Source organism: Chelmon rostratus, chromosome 5 (genome assembly GCF_017976325.1).
Source record: "Chelmon rostratus isolate fCheRos1 chromosome 5, fCheRos1.pri, whole genome shotgun sequence".
Classification (NCBI taxonomy): Eukaryota; Metazoa; Chordata; class Actinopteri; order Chaetodontiformes; family Chaetodontidae; genus Chelmon; species Chelmon rostratus.
The window spans coordinates 6,767,612-6,792,755 of record NC_055662.1 but is presented as its reverse complement, the minus strand read 5'-3'; the positions used below and the strand labels follow the sequence as shown (position 1 = coordinate 6,792,755).

The window sequence follows — 25,144 nt, the reverse complement described above, 5'->3', positions numbered from 1 at the left end:
TCCTGATTACCCCTGTCTTTTGTTTTTCCATCTTCAGTATCACATCAGGCCAAAACAAAAACATTGTTTTGTTGACCCATCCATCCACCATAGACTGTGTAAAACATGGTCGTAGTCATTGTGACATAGGTGTCTGAGGAGCCATTGTAAAGCTCAGTGACAGTGAAACCATCTTGGCAGTGCCTGACTCCACCAAACTCCTGGCTAATTTGAAAATGGGCAAACAGGTGGAGCGTGGGTGGAGCTGAGGTGGGCCGAATGAAGCCAGGACGCTTAAATCTAGTGGCTAGCTGTCACTCAAAGTATAATTCTGCATAACTTTAAGCCTTGATATAACTTAAATGAGTGAGTTATATAAAAATTCCCTCTCTGGACAGTTCAGTGGGGAGATTTTCTCCAGAGACCCAAACCATTTGTTTTGTTTTGTTTTTTGGCTTTTGTACCAGACTGAAAACATGTTTCTATCTGCAGTAAATTAAGGCATTTTAACATGGGGGTCTATGGGGATCGACTCGCTTTTGGAGCCAGCCTCAAGTGGCCATTCAAGGAACTGCAGTTTAACCTTCGGGTTAAACCCGATCTTCTCCCTACGTGGACTTGGGCTACTGTCGCCACTGGATGGCTTTGTCTTTAAAGCAGAAACATATGTCGCTTTTGGGCATTTGCCGAAACGACTGATGTGCTCCTCTTTCTTGGCAGAGCAGACTGTTTTTCACAGTCACAACTTCCTGAAGCCCGGGCTCATGTCTCTAAATAGCTTGTTTTGTCTGACACGTAGTCCAAAACACAAAGATATTCACATAAGATGACAGAGATCCTCACAATTTAGAAATGAAACTCTATGATTAATTAGTTATCAAAATAGTAACTCCTCCTTTTCTCTCTGTTGACTAATTTATTAATTGACTAATCATTTCAAATCATCACAACGTTTCACAAATGGGGATATAAAAAATGTAAGAAATAAGTGAATTTAAAAAACTTCTTTTGTCACATAAATCCTCAGTTTTTGCTTTTTTTGCCAGATTCCTCTGGCCTATTTTCGTCTGACCTTGTTTTTGGTGATATGCAGTCACTGTTTAGGTGCAGGATTTTTCCCAACATGCTTTTATAATAAAGGCAGTGAAGCTGTTGGGTTCTGACATTTATTTATTCCAGACAAACTGCTGTAAATATTAAACATATCACTTTCTGAGCAGCAGAGGATTTTTCTGAGGAAAGAGGCTTTCCTCAGCTCTCAAGGCTGAAGTCATATTGCGTGGTATCAGTCGGCAGTAGGTTATATAGAGCAGCAGAAGACGTATTAATAATGTGAAAAAGTTACTGCAAACTGATGAGTTTACTAAATGCAAAGCAGTTTTATTGTTTTTCTTATGTGAAGTCATTGAAGGAGAGTTTCAGCAGAGGGTATCATGACTGGCAGATATTTGATATTTTATAAGCAGCCAATACCAACCCATCAGTCCATAAGAAGTGCCCTCAAACAAAGGAAGGCATTCCACTTTGAAACTAAGCAGAAATGGGATATGTGAGCAACCCGACCATCAGGTTTAGCTTCCCAGTCTCTCTCCCTCTCTCTGTTGCCCTTTCTGGGAAGTGCAGCAGCCTGTCAATAACTGTCAGAGGCTGTCTCAGTCAATCAGGCCTGTAAGGCTGCCTGGGCCTCTGGTGTAACAGGAGGATCTAACAGAAACAACCTATAACTGACACAGCTCCAGATCTATGCTCTGTAATCACTGGGGAGCCCACCTCTCAAACTGCAGCCTCGCCAGCTGCCTGACAGTGGACACATGTGCCGTGTAATTGCTTTTCATACCATTCAACCTTTTAAAATTGATTACAGGCCATGTAAGAGGCTTTGCTGAGAAGCGTACAGTCGGGGCGCGGGCTGGGAGGGGGGTGGAGTTGGAATATTGCTTGACATTGTCATGCTACAAAATGTGTATCTGTAAACAATGTGGCCGGCCCGTCTTTCATGCAGTGAGGCTGCACACACTGAATCATCACCTACAAAGGGTCTAATCCCCCTGGGTCTGTGTTTAACAGACCACCTAGCAAATGAAAAAAAGTGAAAATCTCTTGCTGCTCTTTGAGTTATTTTCTTCTGAATTACTTCGCAGACACAGAGCTGCTTTGCTGTGATGTCTTTGTGCAGGTGGGCATGGTGCTGTATATAAAGATATAGCTGTGTGCGTCCTTTGCATGGATGCGGTTATTTGCTTGTGCGTGAGCGTTTTAAAGTCGGGCGACGTGGGTTTGTGTGTGCTTCATGTATTTTTTTAATAATAGACCAAGAAAGAAAATACTACAGAGGACGCATTAATGATCCTCACACTCAGATGACCCTCAGGGTGGTGTCTCATGTTGCTCACTTTTATACCAGTGCTATTAATTAAGCCAATAGGAAGCTAGCTGCATCGTTGCTGAGCTGTCCTGGATGCAGTCCTGTTTGTGTCTCCACTGTAAATATGATGCACTTCTTATGTAGTGCTGTCTGCTGTATATGAAAAATGCCTTCTCGTCTGTAGCGTGGATGAATATGTCAATTCCTGTAGTGTTATTTGCCTGAAAGGAACATTGCCTGCTTGTTTTATCATTAGTTTTCTAGCAAATTTACCTGCAAATCTGCACCAAGAAATAGAATCTCAACTAATGAGGTCCTGCTCTTTTTGCAGAAAGGCCTGTTATTATGGTCCGAGTGTTCGAGGCTCATTTATTTATCATTCTTCAGCACAGGGTTGTGCAATGAAATCCAAGCTGTTTGGTCTTCCTCCAAGGTTTGTTGTTGGTCAGCCAACTTTTGTCTTAAATGTCACTGTTTCCCAAAAGAACTGAAACGCACCAATTTGTCAGAGTCTTACAAAACGTTCTTGCTCCCAACTGCATAATTACACAGTCACACATCACTTAATAGAGCTAAATACACTTTGATGGATTATTGTGCCTATCTCAAGCAAGTCTGTTGACTTTTATACTGTACTGATATTAACCCGAACCAGGGGAAGCCTGCAAAGTAGGAAATGTATCCTAAAATAGATGGTGTGCTTTGGGAAATGGTTGGCAGTAATGCAAACTATACACAGCTATATGGAACCCCGCTGGTCCTTTGAGATTCAATCAGATTTCTTTTGGAGTTCATATTGAGGTTAGCGTGAGAGAGAATGCCAGTGAATTTACCCACAACTATAAAAATGGGAGCGTGTGTGCTTTTGAGTGTGTGTTTGCCACAGCATCTGTCCTTTCAGTGTCTCCACCACCTATATTCTGGAGTTCACTCAGCGGTCTCCCAGTCCTGCATTTCTGTTCAGCCACTCTTTCTCCTTTAGTGTCAAGGATTAGTCTGACATGTCCTGACTCTCTGCCTTTCAAATGAGGAGGACTCCTGCTGAAAGGCTGAGAGGGTGCTCACAATGTAAAGCCGATACTCACAATGCTGACGCTCCTCATCCTTGCCCTCCGCCTATCTCAGCCCCTGTAAAAGATCCACGAGAAGTCCCCGGTGATCTCGCAGATGTGAGAGGAAGACTGTGTGGTTTTAAAGGACTTTGGCTGCGGAGGAGCTGTGTGAAATAGTAATGTCCAACTCAGTCAGGAGGCCCGGCAAGGAAAAGCGTATCGTGCTGTCAGCTTGATCTTTCGCGAGCCCCCTCTCCTCCAGCGTCCATTTTAGTCGGGTTTGCAAAGGATTCGTGCTGTGGCAAGCTGTCAGTCTAGTAGCAAGGACGGGTTGTGGCTTTGTGACTCACCAGTCCCGGTTAATACACCAACAGCCTTGCCTGACATCATTTACCTTTTGTGTCAGAATCACAATCAGTTGAGCTCTGGCCAAGCACCATTTTTCACACCAGTGTAATATTTTTGGTTGCAGTTTTCTTAGCTAGTTAGTTTTTTAAAACAGTACCCGGTGTCCTGGTGTTACACCACTAACACATGTAACAGAATGGAGTTGCCTGCTTTCCACACAAACAAACATTAATGTGAATGATTTTTAGCCTGGCTTGGTCTGGCATTATCACAGACTTGTCATTCAGAGCATCTGTCAAAACCTTAGTCCAGAGTAACACCTGGGACGCCCTGCCTGCGTGAGCAGAAGTGCTTTACCATGATCCTGAGAGGATTTCCACTGATCTTTGTGACCTTGTGCCTTTGGTGTTTCTAGACCCTAGAGGTTGAATCCTAATCATCCTAATCTCTTTAGCACCTCCACCAGACCAAAAATCCCAGTCCATTCATGCTCTGGAAGGGCTTTCCTTTTTCACCACACTTACAGCAAAACGGCAACTTTGCCCACTAAACATCTCAAGCCTTATTTGAGATCTGTGGCAAACACTTGGCACACAATCCATCACAATATGTTGTCTGGTTCCAAGTCTTGTCTTGACCTCTTTGAGGACTGCCCCAGTTGGTATGACAGTTTTCAGACCCAGACCTTGTCACCAAAAACAAGATGACCCTCTTGTTTGAGTGCAGTGTCCAGTGAGAGGGCACAAAGGAAACTGAGGAAGGAAGGAGGTAGTGGTCACACTGTGATGTGTTGTTGTTGACTACTGCGCTCATTCTCCCCAGGCGCAGATTTCTCCAGTCTTGTTATCAGCACAGCTGTCTGGAAAGAAGACGTCTTGTGTAAGCAGGACGGGGACTCTGAGATTCGAGAAGTCTCATTGTATGGATTTGGCTTTAAAAGGCATGTTTGCATAGAGATTGGCTGAGCTCAACGCCCATGAACCCCATAACCAACTTCACATAATTGTTATATGTTGTTTGTGGTCCTACACCTTTGCATTGTCAGCCTCTTGGGCTCACTAGCAGTACTTCTTTGCTAAAAAAGGGGTTTGGGGTCAATTTTCCAAAAGTCCAAAGCTGCTCTTTTAAAGCTCAATGACTGTACACTCGATCATAAAAGCATGGACTGTCTCGGTCCTTCCTTGCGTATCCAAACAGGCCTTCTAGTGCTTATTGCCCTGGCACGTCTTCTTAGAGATTGTTGATTTGAATCTGTTTTTGTTCTACACGGTCCCCCGGCTCCCAGGCATTGTCAGCCAGCCAGAGCCGACAGCACCACCGCCGTGTCGCCTGTGTCCCTGTATGCAGATTGATACCCAGGGCATTTATCAGCTGCAGGTCCGCTGCACTGAGCCTCATGTTAAGTCAGGTGGAAACCTGTGACTGGCAGCAGATAGGGTGAGGGAGCATTTTAGAGGCAGTGTTAAAATTAACCAGCGTAATGAGGAAATAAGTGACTTATTGGCGCGCAGTCATTTCCTTCATTAAGGCTGATATTTATGAGCCTCCATCATGAGTGGAGCAGCCAACGCTACGGCGCCGGGTTTATGGAGCGTGGATTGTCACCTTGTTCCAATTATCTGCTACCTTTGAATGTGCTGAATGTTTGAACATTAAGAGAAAAGGACAAGACACATCATTAGTTGTTGTGCGGTGGGGGAAAAAGTGAAAGGAGAGGCTCGCCTGGGCTCGACTATTTTTATTCATCATAGCAGCAATTAGCTGATTAGAGTAGTGCTGAGGAAGGTGCTGGATGGAGGCGGATTACATGCCCCAACCATTAAACGTGTGAGTGCTTTAAATTATGTTGAAGCAGTGTTTCTCTCTGGTTGAACAATTTCAGTTTTATTTGCAGGCTTCCCCGTGAATTTGTGAACGCAGTACAGGCTGTTTCGTGGCTCTGCTGTCAGCACTGCATTCATGTTTATGGCTCTGACATTCATTATCAGTAATTAACAGACTAAAGATAAAATTCAAGATTTTTCATAAAATAAAATTGCCCACCAGAGTGGTTACCAAAGGCAAATATACTGTACTGTAAATCTCTAAGCCTTGAAGGTCTGAAGAATAATAGTAGAAATTAACATGTGATGGAAAGCTTTTTCAGAAGCTTCGAATGAAGATGTCATTGTACGGGTTTGTGAATAGTCTCAAGGTCTCAAAACTCATTAAAAATAGGGTACTCAGTCATACAGTACATAGACACCATATACTGGAATTTAAAATAAATCAAGCCACTGGTACTCAAAATTTCTAGAACTCTGAGGGATGAATGAACAGCGTTCTCATTGTGTGTGTTGATGATGGTGGTGGAGAGCCTGCTTCAACATCTCCCATAGGTGTTCAGTTGGTTTCAGATCCGGTGGCTGTGAAGGCGCCGTGAAGGTTCTCAGACTCTTTAAAATGAAGCTGTGTCTACTTGTAACCCCTCGCCACAGATTACAGAAGTCTGTGAATGCGCAACCCAACAGTGATTTTTCTAAAGATACAAGAACCAAAAAAAAAAAAGGAGGAAATGTGAAAAAGCATTTGTGTGGCAGCATTAGGCTTTTTCTGCCATCTTGAAGCTTGTCTTGGCTCAAAGGTTGGGAATCATACGCATCCATAACCCCTGGAACATGCTTTGAAAAGAAAAAGACAGCAACATACAAGACCGGTTTGACCTTTATTTACTGAAAAACTAATTACATTACTTTACCCGCACAACAGCAAAAGTAAGATGTTACATTACTTGTTACTTGTAATTTGTTATTTGGCATCAAAGGTGCCTCGGAACAACTCCACACATGTGTTGACCACATAGAGATAAAAGCTAGCTTAGCATGAGTTTCCCTGAACAGGCTAACCCTTCCCAGTCTACTGGAGGCACAAAGGCCAGACTGATATCAACTCTTCATCTTGTATCTGTAATGTAGTAAATGGATTTCAAACTGGAATGCATTACATTGCTCGTTACTGGAAAAAGTAATCACAGTAATCGGTTACTGCCCAACAGGGGTTAAAGACACTCTGGATTTAGTAATCAGGATTAGCGCATTGACTGTATAGAACAGTTCACCCATTCAAATTGAGTATTTTCCATTAAGCACATACAGTACACAGATTTACAATGGGACACAAAACACAATGGAGGATGCCAAAAGCTGTTCACGTTTTGCCACATCCATCTTAAACCAGTAATCACATGCCCATATGTACATGAGTTAGTGGTTGCTGTGTTACTTTCCAAGTACTGCAGCTCAGCAAGGAAATACAGTCCCTGGAAACACATGGAAGGAATTCTGTACTAAAAATCTGTGACTTGATTCGGAGAGCTCAGACGAATGAAGCCTCATATTGGCTTCGGAACTTTGGAACGAATTCTTCCACAGAAAAATGACTTTTTTGTTCCTCGTCACTTCCACTGGATTTGTGTTGATGCATCGTCTGTCTTTGGCTCGATTTATAATAAAATGTAAACTGTTCAGGAGCTAATGAAGCTGCTGTGTTCTTAACTTGTCCACCATGCATGCTGGATTATTTTAAATTGGTATTTTGAAGTTCATAAACCTCCTAATCCACTGAGGAGTATGTAATACTTCAAGTAAGTCATAACATGTAATAAAATGAAGACAGGGACCATTGCATGGATTTTATTTTGTTGGCTGCTGCTGTAATCAACCCCCAAATTATCCTCCTTCCAGGGTTACTTAAAAGCAGATTTAATGCTCATTGTTTTGTCGAAATCATATTGCAGTTAATGGTAGCCATTATTTATCCACACCACTTGTACGTACTCTATTTGTATATTTATACATAGCTGAATGTAGTGTTTTTTTTCTTGGGGTATGCTTAGTGAAATATTCTAATATCTGCAGTTAAAAGATGATGCATGATAAGCAGCTCATGTAAGAGCTGTCTAGTTTTCTCATTAGTGTGGGCTCAGCGAGAGAAACTTTGCTCTTTCAGAGGAAAAAATATCCAAAGTATGCCAGAGACACAGCACAGTGTGCAGACGGGCCACAGCAACGTTCTTTTGAAAATAGCTCTCCCACAGATCCGTGTTGACAAGGCACAGGTTGCACCAGGTTAGACAAAGTACTTCCATTCTTTGAAAATCCAACAGTTTGCCGAAAGATGAGAATGATAATTACCTGCAAGGTGTCAAGAAATTGTTCAGTGTAAAATGAAGAAGAGTAAAAAAAGGAAAAGGATCTATTTAATGCAGGGGATGCATAATTTATACAGCAAAGAGCTGAGAGGGAGACGGCCTCGGTGTGTGTGGACGCAGCTTGCGGTAGCTCGTGTACCGGCATGCCTCCACATGTGGTGATATGTATGGACAATGAAAGACTGCCGTCCCTCTGGGAACTAAACTCAAATGGCAGGGCTGCCTGTGATTTTCAAGAATTAGGAAATCATTGCCACATTGATTTCTTCCAAGCATAATGTTTTGTCTTTGTTGTTTGTTTTTAGAAATGTCATGTATGACATGAATGTGAAATTGGCTGTTTGCGCATTTAAAACGCTGCGAGTGGAAGCAGCGCTGGAAAAGAAAATCTGACAGGAGTCAATTTTGCATCAGATGTGTGCACTGGCCCGAGTTCCTCTGCACAGATAGATGTAATGAATTGATTTTATATACAGTCTTCCAGCATATCCAGTTTTGTCCTCTCACCCACCATCCGATATCACTGAGAAATAATTTAATATCCATCTGCTTGAAGAACAATTTCCAACCTGTCACTCAGTGATTACGGAAAATTTGCCTGTGTTGAGCTTTCTGTCATGTTTCTCATTACAGAGCCATACCTGTATGTACATTGCTTTTCCAGTTTTCTCCTCTTTTCACACACAAGTCCAAGTCACTTTTTTTCCTGCTTACACAATGTTGCATTTCCAGAAAATGTTTGCTGTTCTACTCACCTGTCTGAAAGTCATTCTGTGAGTCTTATGCACCAAAGTCCTCCACAGTCTGCCCGAGGTTCAACCTCTCTGCTCTTTCATTCGCAAAGAATAATATAACCAGTCCTCTCAGCCTCTCTGTCCCACTATAACCAGTCCTCTCTCTGTCCCACTATAAGAAGTCCTCTCAACCTCTCTGTCCCACTATAACCAGTCCTCTCAACCTCTCTGTCCCACTATAACCAGTCCGCTTAGCCTCTCTGTCCCAATATAACCAGTCCTCTCTGTCCCACTATAACCAGTCCACTCAGCCTCTCTGTCCCACTATAACCAGTCCACTCAGCCTCTCTGTCCCACTATAACCAGTCCACTCAGCCTCTCTGTCCCACTATAACCAGTCCTCTCAGTGAACACCAGGGCTGGCCAACATAAAAAGATTACTTTCCGCTTCGTCTTGTATCGTGAGTCCAGCCCCCCTTTCCTGTACAGTGGCGTGCTGTCGCCCCTCCCTGACTGGGGAGGCTGAGGCATGTGAAGTGAGCCATCGTCTGTGAGAACCCCTCATGTAATATTACATATTATTTTATGACATTTTCTTTTTTGGTTTTTCAGTAAAATTCTATTTAAAGTTAAAGAAAATCAGCTGTTAAAGATAAGTTATTTATAACTTGTCTTTTGACACTTGTGGCGATTTCTCCAGTCAGCGAGTAAACGTGTGAAATAATAGTGATATCAGTATTGACTAAAATGATCAGGATTATGATTTTTGCATAATTCGCTCTAGTGAATGCAGATCCATGAGCGTAGTAACGTGTTAGCCAGACCCGGCGTGCACGTGACGCCATCCTTAATTTTATTGCATTGTCGTGCATTTTTTGTGTTTTTTCACACGGCATCCATTGAGCATGTGTGTTCTGCAGAGCGTCAGCTGAGCGCAGACCCTCCGGAGCTCCGCTCTCCTGCAGCTGCAGATACGCCGGCGTCGTCTTCTCTGCTGCAGCCGCCGTTTTAACTCCTTTCACACACGGTGCACCAGGACCTTTTCATGTGGCTTTTGTTTTTATGGATGCTACTTGTTCCTAAAAAGCACGAGCACACGAAAATATGCTTGCTACAATAGTGAGAGTAAATGTAATTCGTTTCTCCTCGGTTACATTGCTACCCATAATTCCATGTTATTTACCAGCTTTTACACCATAAACAAATCTCTGTACCCCATGAATGTTTATACGCTGACATATAATGTAACTGACCATCTCACCCAGGGGAAGGCTTTTACGAACACAAAGAAACCGTGGCATGAAGGTGGCATGAATAAGTGAAGGAAGCGTTTGTAGCAATATGATAAAGACATCTACCTGTCCTGCAGACCGTAATGTCAGCATATTATTTCCATTCATTCGCCTCCCTGCCTGTTTGTTTTATGTGTGGTCTCTCTTTACACCTGCATCCATTCATTTACCCATTTAACAAGGACAACATTGATTGAGAGAGGTGGGGAGAGGGCCGATTCGATTTCAGAGGACAGAATTGGATTTGATGGTGGGGTATAATAGCTTTCATGGGCTTTTACGGCACTGAATAGCTTAGCTGGAGCTGCCTTGATGGGACTGAGGTGTAATTCTAAGAAGGATCCCGGGGATGGCGGGAGCACAAACATCCTGTTCCTTGTTGTCCCGGCTCACAGAGCTCGCTGTGCTTTACCCAGAGGAGGCCGGCACAGGACGTCATGTGAGGCTGAGACCTGCCCTGAAACCAAAAAAACAAAGCAAAAAAAAGCCCATATACAAAGTCACTCTCACAATCTCTCAGATCTGTGTTTCCAAAACTGCGCTTAGATCGATGAGCTGCCACGATGAACAATAGATGTGGACTGGGCCGGGCGCTTGCCAAACTGAAAGGAAAGGGGGTAACCTGCTGTCAGTTGTCATTAAAGACGGTAGCACGTCGGCGGCAGCACAAAGGCTGTTTGTGTATGGACCAAAATTGGGCCTTGTGGCTGAGATAAGATGTATTCAGACTCCACAACCGCAATTTGGGTAATCAGTCCCCTCCTAATTCCTCTCCACTTGCTCTGCTCTGATTTCATTCATCTGTAAATTGCTCTGTAGAGAACAGTTTTGCTAGAATGGAGGATGAATTGTGCTCTGTATACTTTGCCTTTGTGTAATATGTTAGCTTTTGATGAATGGGGAATTCAAAACATTGTCCACTGAGCAATCATTTTAAATTCGCCAGCAGTCGCTGGTATACTGTGAGGAAAACAAAATGCTCTTGAAAGTGTTTTTCACTGCCAAACTGTGTGTCCAACTGAAAAGGATTTGGTTTGTCTTTTGTTTCTGTCAGACAAGCTATTGTATATTTCAGTGTTGTTCATCTAAAAGTGATGTGTGATGATGAAGTAACTGAGGTGTTGGTTTGCAGGTGCCACGGGGGACGCTCAGCCCGACGCGCTGCCCTCGGTGCAAGGCACCCTGCCGCACTTCATCCAGGAGCCGGAAGACGCCTACATCGTCAAGAGCAACCCCATTAAGCTGCGCTGCCGAGCTGCACCGGCGTTACAGATCTTCTTCAAATGCAACGGGGAGTGGGTGCACCAGAATGAGCACTTTTCCCAGGAGTATAAGGACCTCAACACCGGTAAGATGACGTTTCGTGCCCTCTTCCAGACAGCGCTAACAGGAGGGGAAGTAGTCAGCTGATCATTTGGTGTGGCTCATGATGGAGGGGTCGCGGCTAGTGTTGGACACCAGGAACTGAGAATGTGGTTGTTTAACTCTTGTCAAAATTGAGAAAAAATAGCTCGATATCTCCTGATTATGGTAATGACCTGGATCAACTACACTGCTGCAGTGGCGTCTTCCAATTACATTTCATGCTAAAATGGTAGAACAATCCAGCTGTTTGGGGAAAAAAAACGTTTTAAAGATTACATATTAACAGATGGAGCTCAAAAAAGCGACTGGCTCACCCCAACATTACGACCAAGCATCCAATCAACAACACGCTGGGGCCGATGCATTCAGCGTAATCTCCATCCCTGCACTGCGAGTTGGCAATATTGAGATGGTCATATGCTTTCATAGAAACACAAAGCAGAGGATTAAAGGTCTCTGTTCAATTTTTTCCTCCTCAAAGATGGTGTACTATTAAGATGAGCTACTGGGCAGGATGAAGATATTCAGTTAATTCACTAAACATGGAAACAGGAACAGGAAAAACTTCCAACACCAGTCACAAGTAGATAATCTTGCTTTTCAAGTATCTCCTGGCTCTGTAAAATTGAATTAAAGAAAATGCCTGGTTGGACAGGGTGTCCAGAAGACCAAACTTGGTTTGTCCAAACACTATAGCTGGTCACAGAGTCTGATTTTAAAGCCAATATGGCTCGAATACTGCTGCCCTATTCCACGCCGAACTATCTATGTATGTAAAAGAGACATGGGATGATGAAGTAACCGAGCCACGTCTATGGTTTTTCCAACCCAGTTATAATGAAACCACTGTCACGTTGGTCTGGGCTTGGATTCGGGTCAGAGGAGGAGCGACCCGCACGAGCGCAGTTTCCATGGGAACGCAGTCTTCACCATATGGAGGTGGCCGTGGTTTCATCTACAGCGGGTTGGAAAGACGATGCCGTGGCCCTGCCTTGTCATGTGATTAGCATTTAGTTTGTAAGGGAGCATGAGAGGGACAAACAACATGTAATACACACAAACTGCGACCGACCAACCAATGAAAACCTGGTCATCTGACGTCTTAAATCAACTGGGTGCAGCTGTTTTGTTCCGTGTGGCCCCACTGAGCTGAGCATTTTGGTTGACTTGCTCAGATATCAGATCTCAGATCTGATCTGGCGTGCGGTGGCCACGTCGCAGCCAGAGCGCAACACAACCACGCCTGGTAGAACCAAGCTTTGAGACTCTGCCTGAGTAACAGTTAATGCTTTGGGTTTTTGACAGCTGGTCAGACAAATTTAGCACCGAGGCAACAGTTTCCGTTGGTGAGAAGTTATTCTCAGAGTGCAGACATTGTTTTCTCTGTGAACGCAGACTTTCACCAACAAGGTGAGAAATGAAGTTTTAATTTAGCTGCAATATAAAATAAAATTCTCACAGGAAGGGTTATTTAGTATTCTTAAGAAGCACTGCATATGAAGGCCACATGCTTTCACTCTGTGTTTTTTGTTCTTCCTTCGCTGAAAGTGCAGGAAAAAGATCTTTCATCATGCATCAACGTAGCATTTCAGTGTGCACGGAGATGGTCACAGGTCCACAGCTACGTAGACTGACCTTCAATAACGATATCAGTTTGGCTTAAGCCTAAAAGCCAACAAAGGCAGAGCAGCTTCAGTAATCACGGCTGGGTCGAGCGATATGTGCAGCATGTGCTTTTTTTTTTTAAGCTCCTTGCAGTGCTAGACGGAGGCGCATACTTCACCACATCAGCACAATTCCAGCTAGATTCACATGAGTCGCCGCTCGCTGAAATGTATGTAACTGATTTTCAAAGGCTTTTCTGTGACACCACTATTTTCTCCCTGACTGCAGCGAAAAGGTAGTGAAACTCTGTTTATTTTACATTTGAATATTTCAGCTCTTAAATATCATTTTTTAATTAGCGTTTCATCTACGGGCCACTGCGTGAGAGTGCATTACCTGTGAGTCGATGTTATGGGTCACCCTGCCTTCAAGAGCTTACCCTGAAGGGATGTCATTAGTGTGGGTGGAGAGTTTCATCACATCCTCAGAAGGGAACGCCGCATCTTCTTCATTCTATTGGCATGAAAATAGAAAAACTTAATGACACTGACATATTGCTGGTATTTTGGTACGTCAAAAGCTTAGGTTGGTACCAAGAAGAAGAAGAGGTTGCGTCCGAAGTTAAACAACAGCATCCGTCATTTTCTTCAAATACATTAAACAGTCAATTTTACTTTTACATGACATGGAAGTCAGAAATAGGGTGATATTCTTACAGCACCAAAAACAAAACCTCTTTGGGAGGATGTTTTGGTGAATGAATGGGTCAGCACAGTATATGACGTGGACATGGGAGACTGCTGTTTGTAGTCGCCTACCAACAGTCAATGAATGTTCCCTTCAGTCATGACTGTGATTGTTCCCAAATGAAAGAGAATAATTTCTCTGTGCTTTAACTTTGAAGGATTGTTCAGAGATGCAGAGGAAGCTGGCTGCACAACACTAACTTTCAACAAAGTTCAGTACACATACTGGATGTCAGTCAGTAAAAGCCAGGATATCTCAGTTTTAATGGTGGCATCTTCTGAGTTCCCCAACTATATGGAAGAGCAGTACCAAATCAGTGGAGTAGGACTTTTACATGTCCCTTTACTGTAATAGTAGAGATCTAACATAAGAAGCCAGCTTGGCTTGAACATGACTGTCTCTTTATCTCTCTCAGTAGAACACCTGCTTTATTACTCTGTTATTCCTCTCATTAGGGATATTAAATGTTATGCTCTCGTTTTTTTTTAGAAGTCTCAATAAATCTCTGAAATGCTTTTTATCAAGGTTTTAAAACCTAATTTGCACTTCCTTGTTGCAGTTATCTTCCTTCATTGAGTTAAAGCTCCAGTTGCACTCTGTTTATTTTATTTCCATGTTCGGAAGTTAAACTGAGGAGACGTTAAGTAGTCCTATGCTTGGACCATGGGCTAACCACTGAGCTACACCAGCTGGAAACCTTAAAATAATGTGTCACTTCTGTTTCAACTCGGCGTACATCCAGTGCATGTTCAGCTAATTCTGATTCGAGTTTCAGGTCAAAGTTATGATTTGAAGAGTGAGGGGAGCTGTGGCATGCCATACCAATTAAGTCCCATTAGTTTTTGTCAGGTGGGAGCGAGTTGATTAGAGGACCTTACTGAGGCCTCCTGAAGGGATTTCTGGCAAACAACAAAGCCAATGTGACACCTCGGCTGGAATGCTCTGTGATTAGAGGCTGCGAGGAAGCCGTCTTTCTTGTATTCATGAAGGTCCCTCCACAGGAAAGAGGCTTTAATTGCTTCTGGAAGTTCATTATAGTGTGATTGCTGTGCTGTGAAATTGTTGTAAGCTTGATAATGGCAAAATGAAATTTGGTACTTCAATCGTTTGCTGTTCTGTGTGCAGAGGAAAAAAGAACAAGGAAAAGTTCACTTGGTGGTATTTGCCAGCTCACTTCATATGGCACATCAGCATCCAGCATCCGGCAGGAGGGAAGCTAATCAGTGGATTTGACAGATAAGAGTGAGGGACTGCACCAAAAGCCTGCGACAGCATGCAGCTGTGAACAAACGGCAAAGTCAAATCTGAAATTTCTACTTCCATAATTCAGGCGAGACCATGCGACATTTAAAAATGGCAAAGAATACATGATTCCTCTTTCGCAGTTTAAACGTTGAACGCTAAATGCTAAATCCGTTATATGGAACGCCTCTCTATCTATCTAGTTTGGTGCTGGTCAGGTAGCTGAAAACAGCTGGCTGCTGCAGGTGGGAACGACACTGATGAGAGCAGAGAGTCCGAACCAAAACAGGAAAGACGTCCTCACATATCGATCAAACGTCACGGAATCGTTGTCTGGAGTCGCCCTTTCAGACATGTGGCTCGCAACAGGAAATCGTCCGTGTCGGACTCATTCTCATCGTTTTCGTGTCGATGTTAAGACTGCATGCATTTGGATGTATCTGCAATATCAACGATAGAGTGGAAAGCAATGCGCGTGCAAGTGGAAAAAAGCATGGAGCAGCATCATCCACGCACCCGCTGTGAACTGTGAATTTTATGAATGGTGTTTTTGCAGGTTTTAAAGAACACCATTTTATACAGTTTTACATGTGAGTCAATCTCACGGGTTCTTTTGTGGTTCTGGCAAAAGCAAAAATAGTCACAAAACAAAAAAGCATGTGCACTTACTAACCTGGTTGTGTCCAATAATAAGTTAATAATTGTTTAAACTACTCTTTGCTTTTATAAGAAAACATTTTCAATTAAATAACCTGGAGTCTTACTGTTCTATTAGCTTTAAAAGAAATATTAACCTTAAGTTTGAGCTGAGCGGTGTTTTTTTAAATGAAACAAAATTATGTGTTTGAACTTATTTGCTCATTTGCAAACTAGTTTGTCTTGTGTTTAAGCTAAAATTTAAATGGAATGCAGTTTTTTTCTGTTTTCGGAGCAAGTGTTTATGTAGTTAGCCTACTGCTATACCAGCTATTATAATAATAATAATAAAAAAAGCATTGATCTGTATTGGAGCCAAAAAAAAAAAAATGTGATCGAGACAACCCGGGCTTTGAGTCATTCAGTGGTGGAACCAGTTGGTAAATGGACATCAAACCACTGCAAAGAAACTCAATATGATAGCTTTTAGCCTCAAAAGTGTTGGTAAATAATGAGAAATGCAGCAAATGCTCTGATATAGAGTCACAGTTTAAGTTCTAGGCAGTAAAAGCACGTCTAATGAACAACATTAACAAGGATGACGCTCCGTCCTGGCCAGCTTGTTCCGAGGCTCGGGCTCCCTGTCGCGATTTCACAGTACGTTAAATCACTTGTGCCTGAGGGACTTCTCTTTAAAGATGACCACAGGCATGGCTTTTGGTAAACTCACACCATCGGCAGATTCTGTGAAGCTGCAGTAACAGTAACCCCAAGCTGAACACTTGGTTAAAGTTCCCCTCCAGACAAATTGTGCAGTATGTAAAAACCTGCTCTTTGTCCTTCACTGAGAGATTCTGGATCTGTTCTCTCAGGCCCTCGCCGCTTGCACTGGGTCGGCCAGCGTGCATCAAGATGGACATTAACATCCTGCAGACTGCTCTCCATTTTTTTTCTCATGCTGTTTCCTGTTTTCAGTGTTCTTCTTCTTCTATTCTATTAATATTCTATTTAGATTGTACAGTTTTTACTTAAATTGTACAGTTTTTATTTATCTCTTCTTTATTATATGTCCTGTCACACAGGTTGAAGAGTAACGCAATTTTCGATTCTCTGTTTGTCCTGTACATACTGCAGAATAAAGCTGACTTTGACTTTGACTTTGACTAAAGCCATGCCTAACTTAGCTTATGCAGCCAACTTCTGACAAAATTACACTAAGTAGTCTAGTTTATTTGCTCCAGATCAATTTATGGAAACGCATCTTTATATCTTTTTTTTGCGGAATTTCAAAACTTTGCTAGGAATTTGCTTGACAATAGATGGAAACACGGCTACAGACACATTGTTAATATGCAGTTAAACACCAGTGGTCTCAGAGTTTACAGGAAGATGTATTACATCTGAGATTTTTACATCACATCTAACATCTGTTTGTCTCGATAGCCAACCAAGCTTGTATGGAAACTGCCAGTAGTAGTATTTGGACCCCAGCTTTCGGATTCGTGGTGTACCAAATATAGCTTGTCCTGGCTGTGTTTGAGTCTCAGATTTCAGGGAAGTGCACAGTCATCCATCCCCTTCAGTAGAGGAATGGAAAAACGCCTCTCTAGTGACAAACTGTGCAAAAACAGGTATGAGTAAGTGTACATTTTAGTGCGTAGAAACATGAGAAAACCATGTTTGTGACTGGAGGGGATCTTTAAGACAGACCTCAAAATGAGTGACAGGTGGGGGCATAAACCTGACCATCTGAGGGCAGGGAGGCATGATGTAGGCATATATAAGTAATCTGAAGGTGATTATATTACTCACTCTAACTGACAAAATGTAAAGAGTGAGCAACAATAAGTTCACCGTTCTGTTTTCAATCACAATGTGTAATCACAAGCAGGAAATCACATTGTACATGTGTGTTACTCAGCTCTTTTGTGCTCGCCTGTTTATATGGTTTCTGCTCTGTCGTTGACATTGCGGATAAGTCCAAATACGGAGTGGCGTCATTACAGTCCTCCTCCTCGTCTTCATGCACGCTCCACTCAGGTTCTACCAAGTGTTTCAGACTCAGACAAACATATGCTACATGTGTGAAAGGGCAACTCTGAACAATGTCCAGACCAGCAATCCTGCTGCCCAGTCACATGACCTGAGAGCGACAGTTGGTGGCGATTGTGCACCGCCGTTGCATCTCCGTTCTCATTTGAAACCTTACAGCTTCTGAAAGCTTGTTTTTCTGTTTTCAGTGTTGTCTCATGAGGCGTTGAGCAATTCTGAATTCAGTTTACACAAAGATTTTGCCTGTATCGTGACATGTGCTGTTACTGTGACGTGAAATTACATATACAGTGATAGATTTTGGCCTCATTGCTCACCACTGCAGCATCTTCTCAGTGAATCTGATGAGAGGGATTTCCGGACAAGTTGCGCATTATTTGTGTTGTATCTCAGTTTGTTCCATGTTCATAGAGTGAAATCCAGAAATGTTTGAAATGATCCGCATGCTTATAATGAAAATAGCATACCAAAGTTACTGGTGAGCAAAATGCTTCTCGGTCCCCTGCCAGGATCCTGTCTGTGTTTGACACGACCGTGTGTTCAGAACAAATGAAAAGAGACATATTACATATTCCTGCTGTACCAAACTCCTAAACACCGGTAATTCAAGTGTCATTCACTGGAATTATCCAAATTAGGTCAAGTTTAAAAGAGAAAAACTGGTAGTTACTGCACGTGTGGGCCATATAATTCAGAAATCTATGGACTAATGTGTGTAACATGACCATCTGAGAATCACACCCGTTGTGTAATCAGTCTGGAGAAGCTCAACACTGCCTGGTTAAGGCAGATTAATTTCCTCTTCCATCCGTTATGCTCAGCGCAGATCATTCTGAAAGGGAAATTTGATGCATATTTCATATTCATTAACTCAAATTAGGCTCGGCTTGTTCATCAGCATTCCCACATCAGTAAGTGCCTGCTGCCATCAGCGCTCTTTACTGACTGACAGCCCCCCGCCCCCCCGTCCCTCCTTTCCTTAACCTGCTTCATTATCAGTGCCGCTCCACCGTTTCCCATTCCCGTTTGAGGGATTCGAAAAATTCGGAGCGTTTTACCTGAACACGCTGTGTCTCCCTGTGGGACTGGTTACATCTCACTACAATCACCACCCTTAACGGCCTGTGGCGCTGCCAGGCCAAGTGAAATCTCCTCGCGATCTGCTGGCCCAAGTGGATTAGCAATTAGAGAAGCCTGAGGATGTCCTCACCATAGCCCCTGGCGTAGGCCTGCCTTATATCAGTGGTAAACGCAGCCTCAGATAAGGGCGGTCTTAACGGGAAGGCTTTGTCCTGGCTCAGTAATAGACAGCAACATTGTGTATTGGATTAGTACAGCTAATCAGAGAAGGAGATCAGTGAAGAATTGGAATGCTATTGATTAGGACATGGGCCCTCAATGCCACCAGGAGCACCTGATAGCATCTCTTATTTACCAACTAGCCTGATGAATCACTAGGCTCCGATAAAGCTGACAATGCCCTTGAGTTCCCCAGCAGCAGATGCTAACGGAGGACTGTGTGTATCCGCACCGTGCGCTGTACAGCACCTGAGGACGGGCAATCCTGCGAAGTGTGTGCATGGATATTGATTGCATTTTTTATAGATTATTCTAGTCCCATCTATAAAAACACGTTGTCAGCAGCTGTTTGCAGATTAAATTTGAGCAAGTTCATTTGAATGTCACTTTGAGCCCTGAATATGATCGGAAATTAAAGGACATGCCCACCTTGCACATTTTGCCAGTGGTTGTAAACTTTTTTTTTTTTTTTTTTTTTAGTGTGAGTCTCTCAGTACCTTCTATCTAGACTCACCATTTTAGACCAGCATTCAACTATCATACAGGGAGAAATCCATCATAAAAGAAAAACAGATACCTTTTTTTCCAGCCACAGTAGCCCCACTGGACCAGAATGCAATGCAGCTACAAGGCAATTGACATTTTGGGATGTGAGCAACAGTATATTTACTTGCTCACAAGTCGAGATTGGAGGCAAGGCTCACACCACTTGTTGAAAAGCATGCTGGGAGAAATAGAAGTGATGTAGATGAGACGGGTTGAGAGGAAACGGGGAGCCCGAAGAGCACACAAGACGGTTTTGTTGGACTCTTCCCAGTGATAAAGTTCTCATCAGATCCGTAACACATATTATAGCAGCTGAACAATGCAGACAGATGAATAGAGTGAGATATGCAGAAAGGGCAGGGGACAGAAATAATAATCAAGATAATTTCCTTTATTCTCAGGGACTACATGCATAGCAATACTTGATGCAGCTCAATGCAATTATGAGAATGTCCTGATGAAGTCTCTAGTAAATGCCTCCTCGTTATTGAAAAGGTTTCATTCACCTATTTTCATGCTAACTAAGGCATACTGAACCACAAAAGCTGACTGCCAAAGGGAAAATTAGATAAAATTTCAATTTCCAGGCTCTATGCAGGCCTGAAGTTTTGTATCTGTGAAGACCTTATATAAATGATTAGAAATAATATTAAAGAAACTCGCTGCACTGTACAGGCGTTACAATATGCTTGGAATGGTATAAGATATCTGGGAAGTATGGTCGCCGCATTGTCGCAGATGTCACAGATGGTGTGGGAGGAAAAGTCAGGGCGTCATCAAAGTCTGAAGCCACGCTGCTAGCGCCGCACCACGAGCAGGCATGTCACATCTCTTTGTTTTACAAATGAACTAATGGAGACACTGTTTAGACTTTCTGTACTGATGTTCATGCCGATATACAATATGTACCTGCGGTACAGGGAGCCCACATATTGGCTTAGCCAATTTATTGATCTGACTTCTATTTATTAGTTGTACATTTTGATTAATTGAAGATTTGTTTTGCAATATTGTACCACTAAAGTGCTATATCAAATGAAACCTTTTTTTATTTCCTATTATTGTGGTCCTGGCACAGTGTAAAAGACCATAATTATTTATTTGGGAAAATAATGAAGCTTCCATGTATAGTTGAGGTCAATAGCTGTACAGCAATATATTAACTGCTGGGCCGCATAGCATGTTTCAGCTGCAATTCTCCACTGCATGTGTTTGCTTATTAGCTGGTGCTGGATTATGCAGTAATATTTAATGCACATCTCTTCATGCATTATAGTATTTTTCTGCAACTGATTTTCTTATTTCTGACTTGTACAAGTCAATAACATTCATTTTCACAGTAGTTGTGAAAGCAGACCTTAACTCCTCTTTTTCACGCCTGTTAAGGTGATTTCGATTATGTCACGGTTCTGGCTCAGAGCAGACTTCCTCTTTATGTTCTCTGTCAGCATTCAAAAACAGCACTTTAACTTCAGGTTTTCTTTAATGTATTTATGTTTTACATTCATGAAACATTAAGAGCATGAGGACAGAGATTAATTAGATAAAGCTGCATCACAAATGTATGTAATTAAAAAGGGCTTCATTCTATTATGTATAATAGAAATGCATGATCATTAAAATCAAAATAAAGGTGAATTAATGTGTGTTTTTAGAAAAATATCACATCTCCTTTAATGTTTTCTCACTGCATAAAATGTAGCAAGAATGCAGCCTTCCTGAGGAACAGCAGGACCTCTTCAGCTCTCAAAAGATTTCCTGGTGGATGTTTTTTTTTACATTTGAGAAGTTTCTGACTTTTCAGCAGTTTCTCAATCAATTTTGCCAAAAAAGCAGTGACAGGTGCTTTCATTAAAATCAAATTCAAAGTACTTAGGATGCGCATGATGCCAGTCACTTCATGAGAGGGCTGTTCTGACACATTATCAGTCAAGTGAATCCATCTACTGGAGCTGGGATACGTTGGTACAGCCGTCTAATTTTTACAGCCATCTTTCATTCCTTCCACTCTGCTAATAACTCGGCTGATACTGCACCTATCTGAGACATGAGAGCGGGAGAAATATGAGGGGAGCTATATGAAAAGAATATTACCAAGGCTGAGACCAATATGGGATTAGGATTTGACTCGACAATGTTTGGGGTGTCAGTCTGTAAAGTCTGTAATGGAATCCGCCTCACCCTGCCATAAAGAGCTGCAGCCGAAGAATTTCATTAGTCTGTCAAACAGTGGGGAGTTCAAGTGTGGTGATCACAAGAATGAAAATCTGCAGCAGGACATACAGAATATTGGCAGGTTCAATCTACAGTCACCTGTATCTGCTGTACACGCCTATTGAACATGAACAATGGAGCATTCAGACTGAACGCGAAGCAGCTTTTTCGCCTCACTTTATGGATTTACACTGCGAGGAGGACTTTGCACCCATTTATTTTCCATGGAGCTAGTGCATCAGGTCGTGGTATACCGGGCAACGCAGAATAGACCTGCTACAATAGACAAGACAGATGTTAAAAGTAAGTTTGACCTTATGCAAATCAGAGTAAAATTCCCTCAGAAGGTTCATGGTCATGTGCCAAAAATACTGATGAAGAAGTGTTGACGTTGGTGTGAAAAGTGTGTGTGGGACAGAAGATCGTTACTGCAGGCTGTGGGCCACTTCTTTCACTCTGGCCTCCAAGATTACACTGTCAAATGAATCTGTGGCATAGAGTCACAGATTGTTGGAAAAAAAAATGTTGGTTGCTTACATGGTTTGCTAACACAAGCTACTTACAACTTGCACAGATGCTTCAATTTGTCACCCCTTAAATCTGCGTCACAATCGCTCTGAATGAACCTGAAAGCTGCAGCAAATGACATTAACTGACTGATCCTCTTGACCAGAGCGAAGCTCCAAATCACTGTCTGCTCTTTGTTCACCAGCTAGTCTCTAACTGGCCTGCTGCAGGTGGCGGACAGTGGAGCTTGTCTGCTTCTCCGAGCCAGCAGGTCGAGGAGAGCGGCGAGACTGAACCAGACGGTAAAGTAACAGACTGGAAAAACCAGAGCAATGAGCTGAAGAGCGCTCCGTGGAGCTCTCTCACATGATAATCCACTGTGGGTCTGTCGCGAGTGAAAACACAATGCACTGACAAAATCAGCCTCTATTATGGAAACAGCTTCAGCAGGTTTAATAAAATGTTCAAATGAGGACGTCCAGTTTCTGGTCAACATACAGGAGGTTAGAAAGAAATGAATTCTTAAAATGTCTTATCTCCACAGACTCACTGTAATGCAAACCAAGACTTTCACATGATTAAGATTTAAGTCAGCCTCAGGAGATGAACTTAGCGTGGGTGGGTTTTTCTCAACTCCGTCCCCTGAAGTAAACTCCGTCCTATTTCCTATTATGAAGAAACCCGCAGCACTTCCTCTCACAGTCGCCATGAAAACCTGCCAGTCTCACCAAATTTGGGAGTCACTCAGCGGGGTGCTCGCAGGGAGAGCTGACTGGTCCTCTGGGTGCTGGGTATGAGCCCGCCCCCTCCCGACCGCATGTCCAGGACAGCGGAGGGAGCCGCCACTCGTCTGCGCCGCCTCTCTTGGCATTTCCCTAATCGTGATTACTGCCTCCAGCCTGGGAGTGTGAGAGAAAATCAGCATCCACCTGACTCCGTCAGGGGGGAACTCTTTATCCTTGTTTGTTCTAAAAGAGGAGACGTGTTTATGCTGTTAGGACTCGCACGTTCTCCTTTATGTGATTTTAATTGAGGCAGTTAAGCCTCCCTTGGAGGAATCTGGCTATTAAGCACTTGAAGTCGCACACAAACATGTTTCCATATAGAATCCCAGCGCTCAATAGTTACCCATGGAGCAGAAGGAAAGCGAAGGCGGGGGGGTCACTGACCTTTCTTTCCAGCATCTGCGGAGTGTGAATGTTATCATCGGCTAGCAGCGAGCGGACAAAGCTCTCGCATTCATACGCGACAGAAGGCGTATGACGTGGGTGTGTGTGTCGGGGGTGGAGGGTTGATGGGTGGAGATGTGGGTAGTATTTATCTTTGTGTACATATTGTCATTCGGGGCATGTGTTTGTATGGGAGTTAACGTGCATCATGTGTGTAGTTTGGCCATCTGGGTGCTGTATGTGTATAATATGTGATTTGCACTGCCTGTATTGGTATTGCATGCGCACGTATGTACATAATGAGACGGTGGGTGTGTGCAAGGGTGTGTGTGATTTGATACAAGGTGTGAGCGTCTGTGTGTGTACATATTAATGCATGTGTTGGTGCACATACTGTTTGTATGTTTATAGTGATCACAGTGTGTTTGCATAGCATATGTGTGTGTGTGTGTGTGTGTGTCTGTGTGAGTCCGTCCACACTCGTGTAATACCCTGACTAAAGCAGATAAATGGACTCTAATGCCAAGCAGCCCAGGGGGGCTTATTGGAGGGTCGTCGGTGTGTGTGTGTGCGCGCACATAGTCGGACGTGGTTGCCGGGTGGACAGGGGGTCAGGCTTGGCAAACGGGCGGTGACACCTCGCCACCCTTTTAGCTACTCTGCTGACTTTTCCAGCGCGGCGTGTATATCTCGGGTTGAAACATAATGGCCTCTAAAGCCAGGATTGATGTTATCGTTGCCACGGGGTTGCTTTGTGAGCCAGTTAATGGGGTTGTTAACCGAATGTGGCCCGGACAATACACCTCACACACACACATACACACACCCTCCTACCGCCGCTGTATACTCCTGGGGGGGAAGAGAGAGGGTTATAACTTCTCGTTTTCCTAGAGATGATTTTATTTAGCCTTACCGCATGTTTGCTGCCGGGGCCGAGGACGAGGCCGTAAAGGTTTGATTTTTTTTCTTTTCTTTTTTTTTTTTTACGAGAGAGAAAGGAGGCCTTTGTCGCTGCTGATGAGTCAGCGGGTTCAACTTTAATACCTGAGCCGTCACAGGAGTATCGATGCATGCACGAGCGCTTTTATATCCAATTTTGACCCTCGGGAAGGTGCTTGGCGACACTTACCTGAGGAAGTGAAGATGCGGAACGACTTCGGGAGCCGCTCAGCGCTGCATGATTTCAGCAGGACATAATTCAGGACCGGAAGGTTCACTTTTCTTTTCACGTTTGGTAGTTGGCGTTTGGAGAGGAAGGTGGAGGGACGGCATACTGCAGACATCCCCGCCTGGAATCGAACCAGCAATGCCGATGCTCTCAGAATCCCACAAGTTCACTGTCTTCCTCTCATTTGGCACCACAACCACACCACACTTGCAGACAAAATGAAGCTGATGCAGGCCTTCGTACACATTTTTTCCTCTAAAACACAAAGAAATATAGTCCTGATGAATAGAATTAATGTGCTCAGTATAGTGTCGTCTAAAACAGGTTTTAAAAATGCTGCTGAAACTTAAAGTGAACGCCACCTCTCTGCCCCCACTCCCTGCAAGCGCCACCCAGTTACAGAGGAGCCACTGAAGTTAGCGATGGCTTTTCACTTGAGTGGGCTGACTTGATGTATCAATCCGCATGTAGCTCCCCACCCAGACGTTCTTTGTTTATCAGCCACCGTCGTTCTAATTGCTGCCGTTTCCCACGGCGTCTCTCCTGTTCTCGCCGTCTCGTAACATTGCAGGATCAGCTGTTGGTGGTATGTTTTGGGGTCGTCAGGCTTGATTTCACATTTTGCAGGCTTGAAA

General features: G+C 43.3%; 1 protein-coding gene across 1 annotated transcript in view; it reads left to right on the top strand.

Annotated features, from left to right (window-relative positions):
- unc5db (unc-5 netrin receptor Db) overlaps window positions 1-25,144 on the top strand; it is a 162,695-nt gene that overhangs the window by 60,413 nt on the left and 77,138 nt on the right. The window contains exon 2 of the mRNA XM_041937034.1: window positions 11,092-11,307. Coding sequence (XP_041792968.1) covers window positions 11,092-11,307 — 216 coding nt within the window. The remainder of the gene's footprint in view (window positions 1-11,091; window positions 11,308-25,144) is intronic.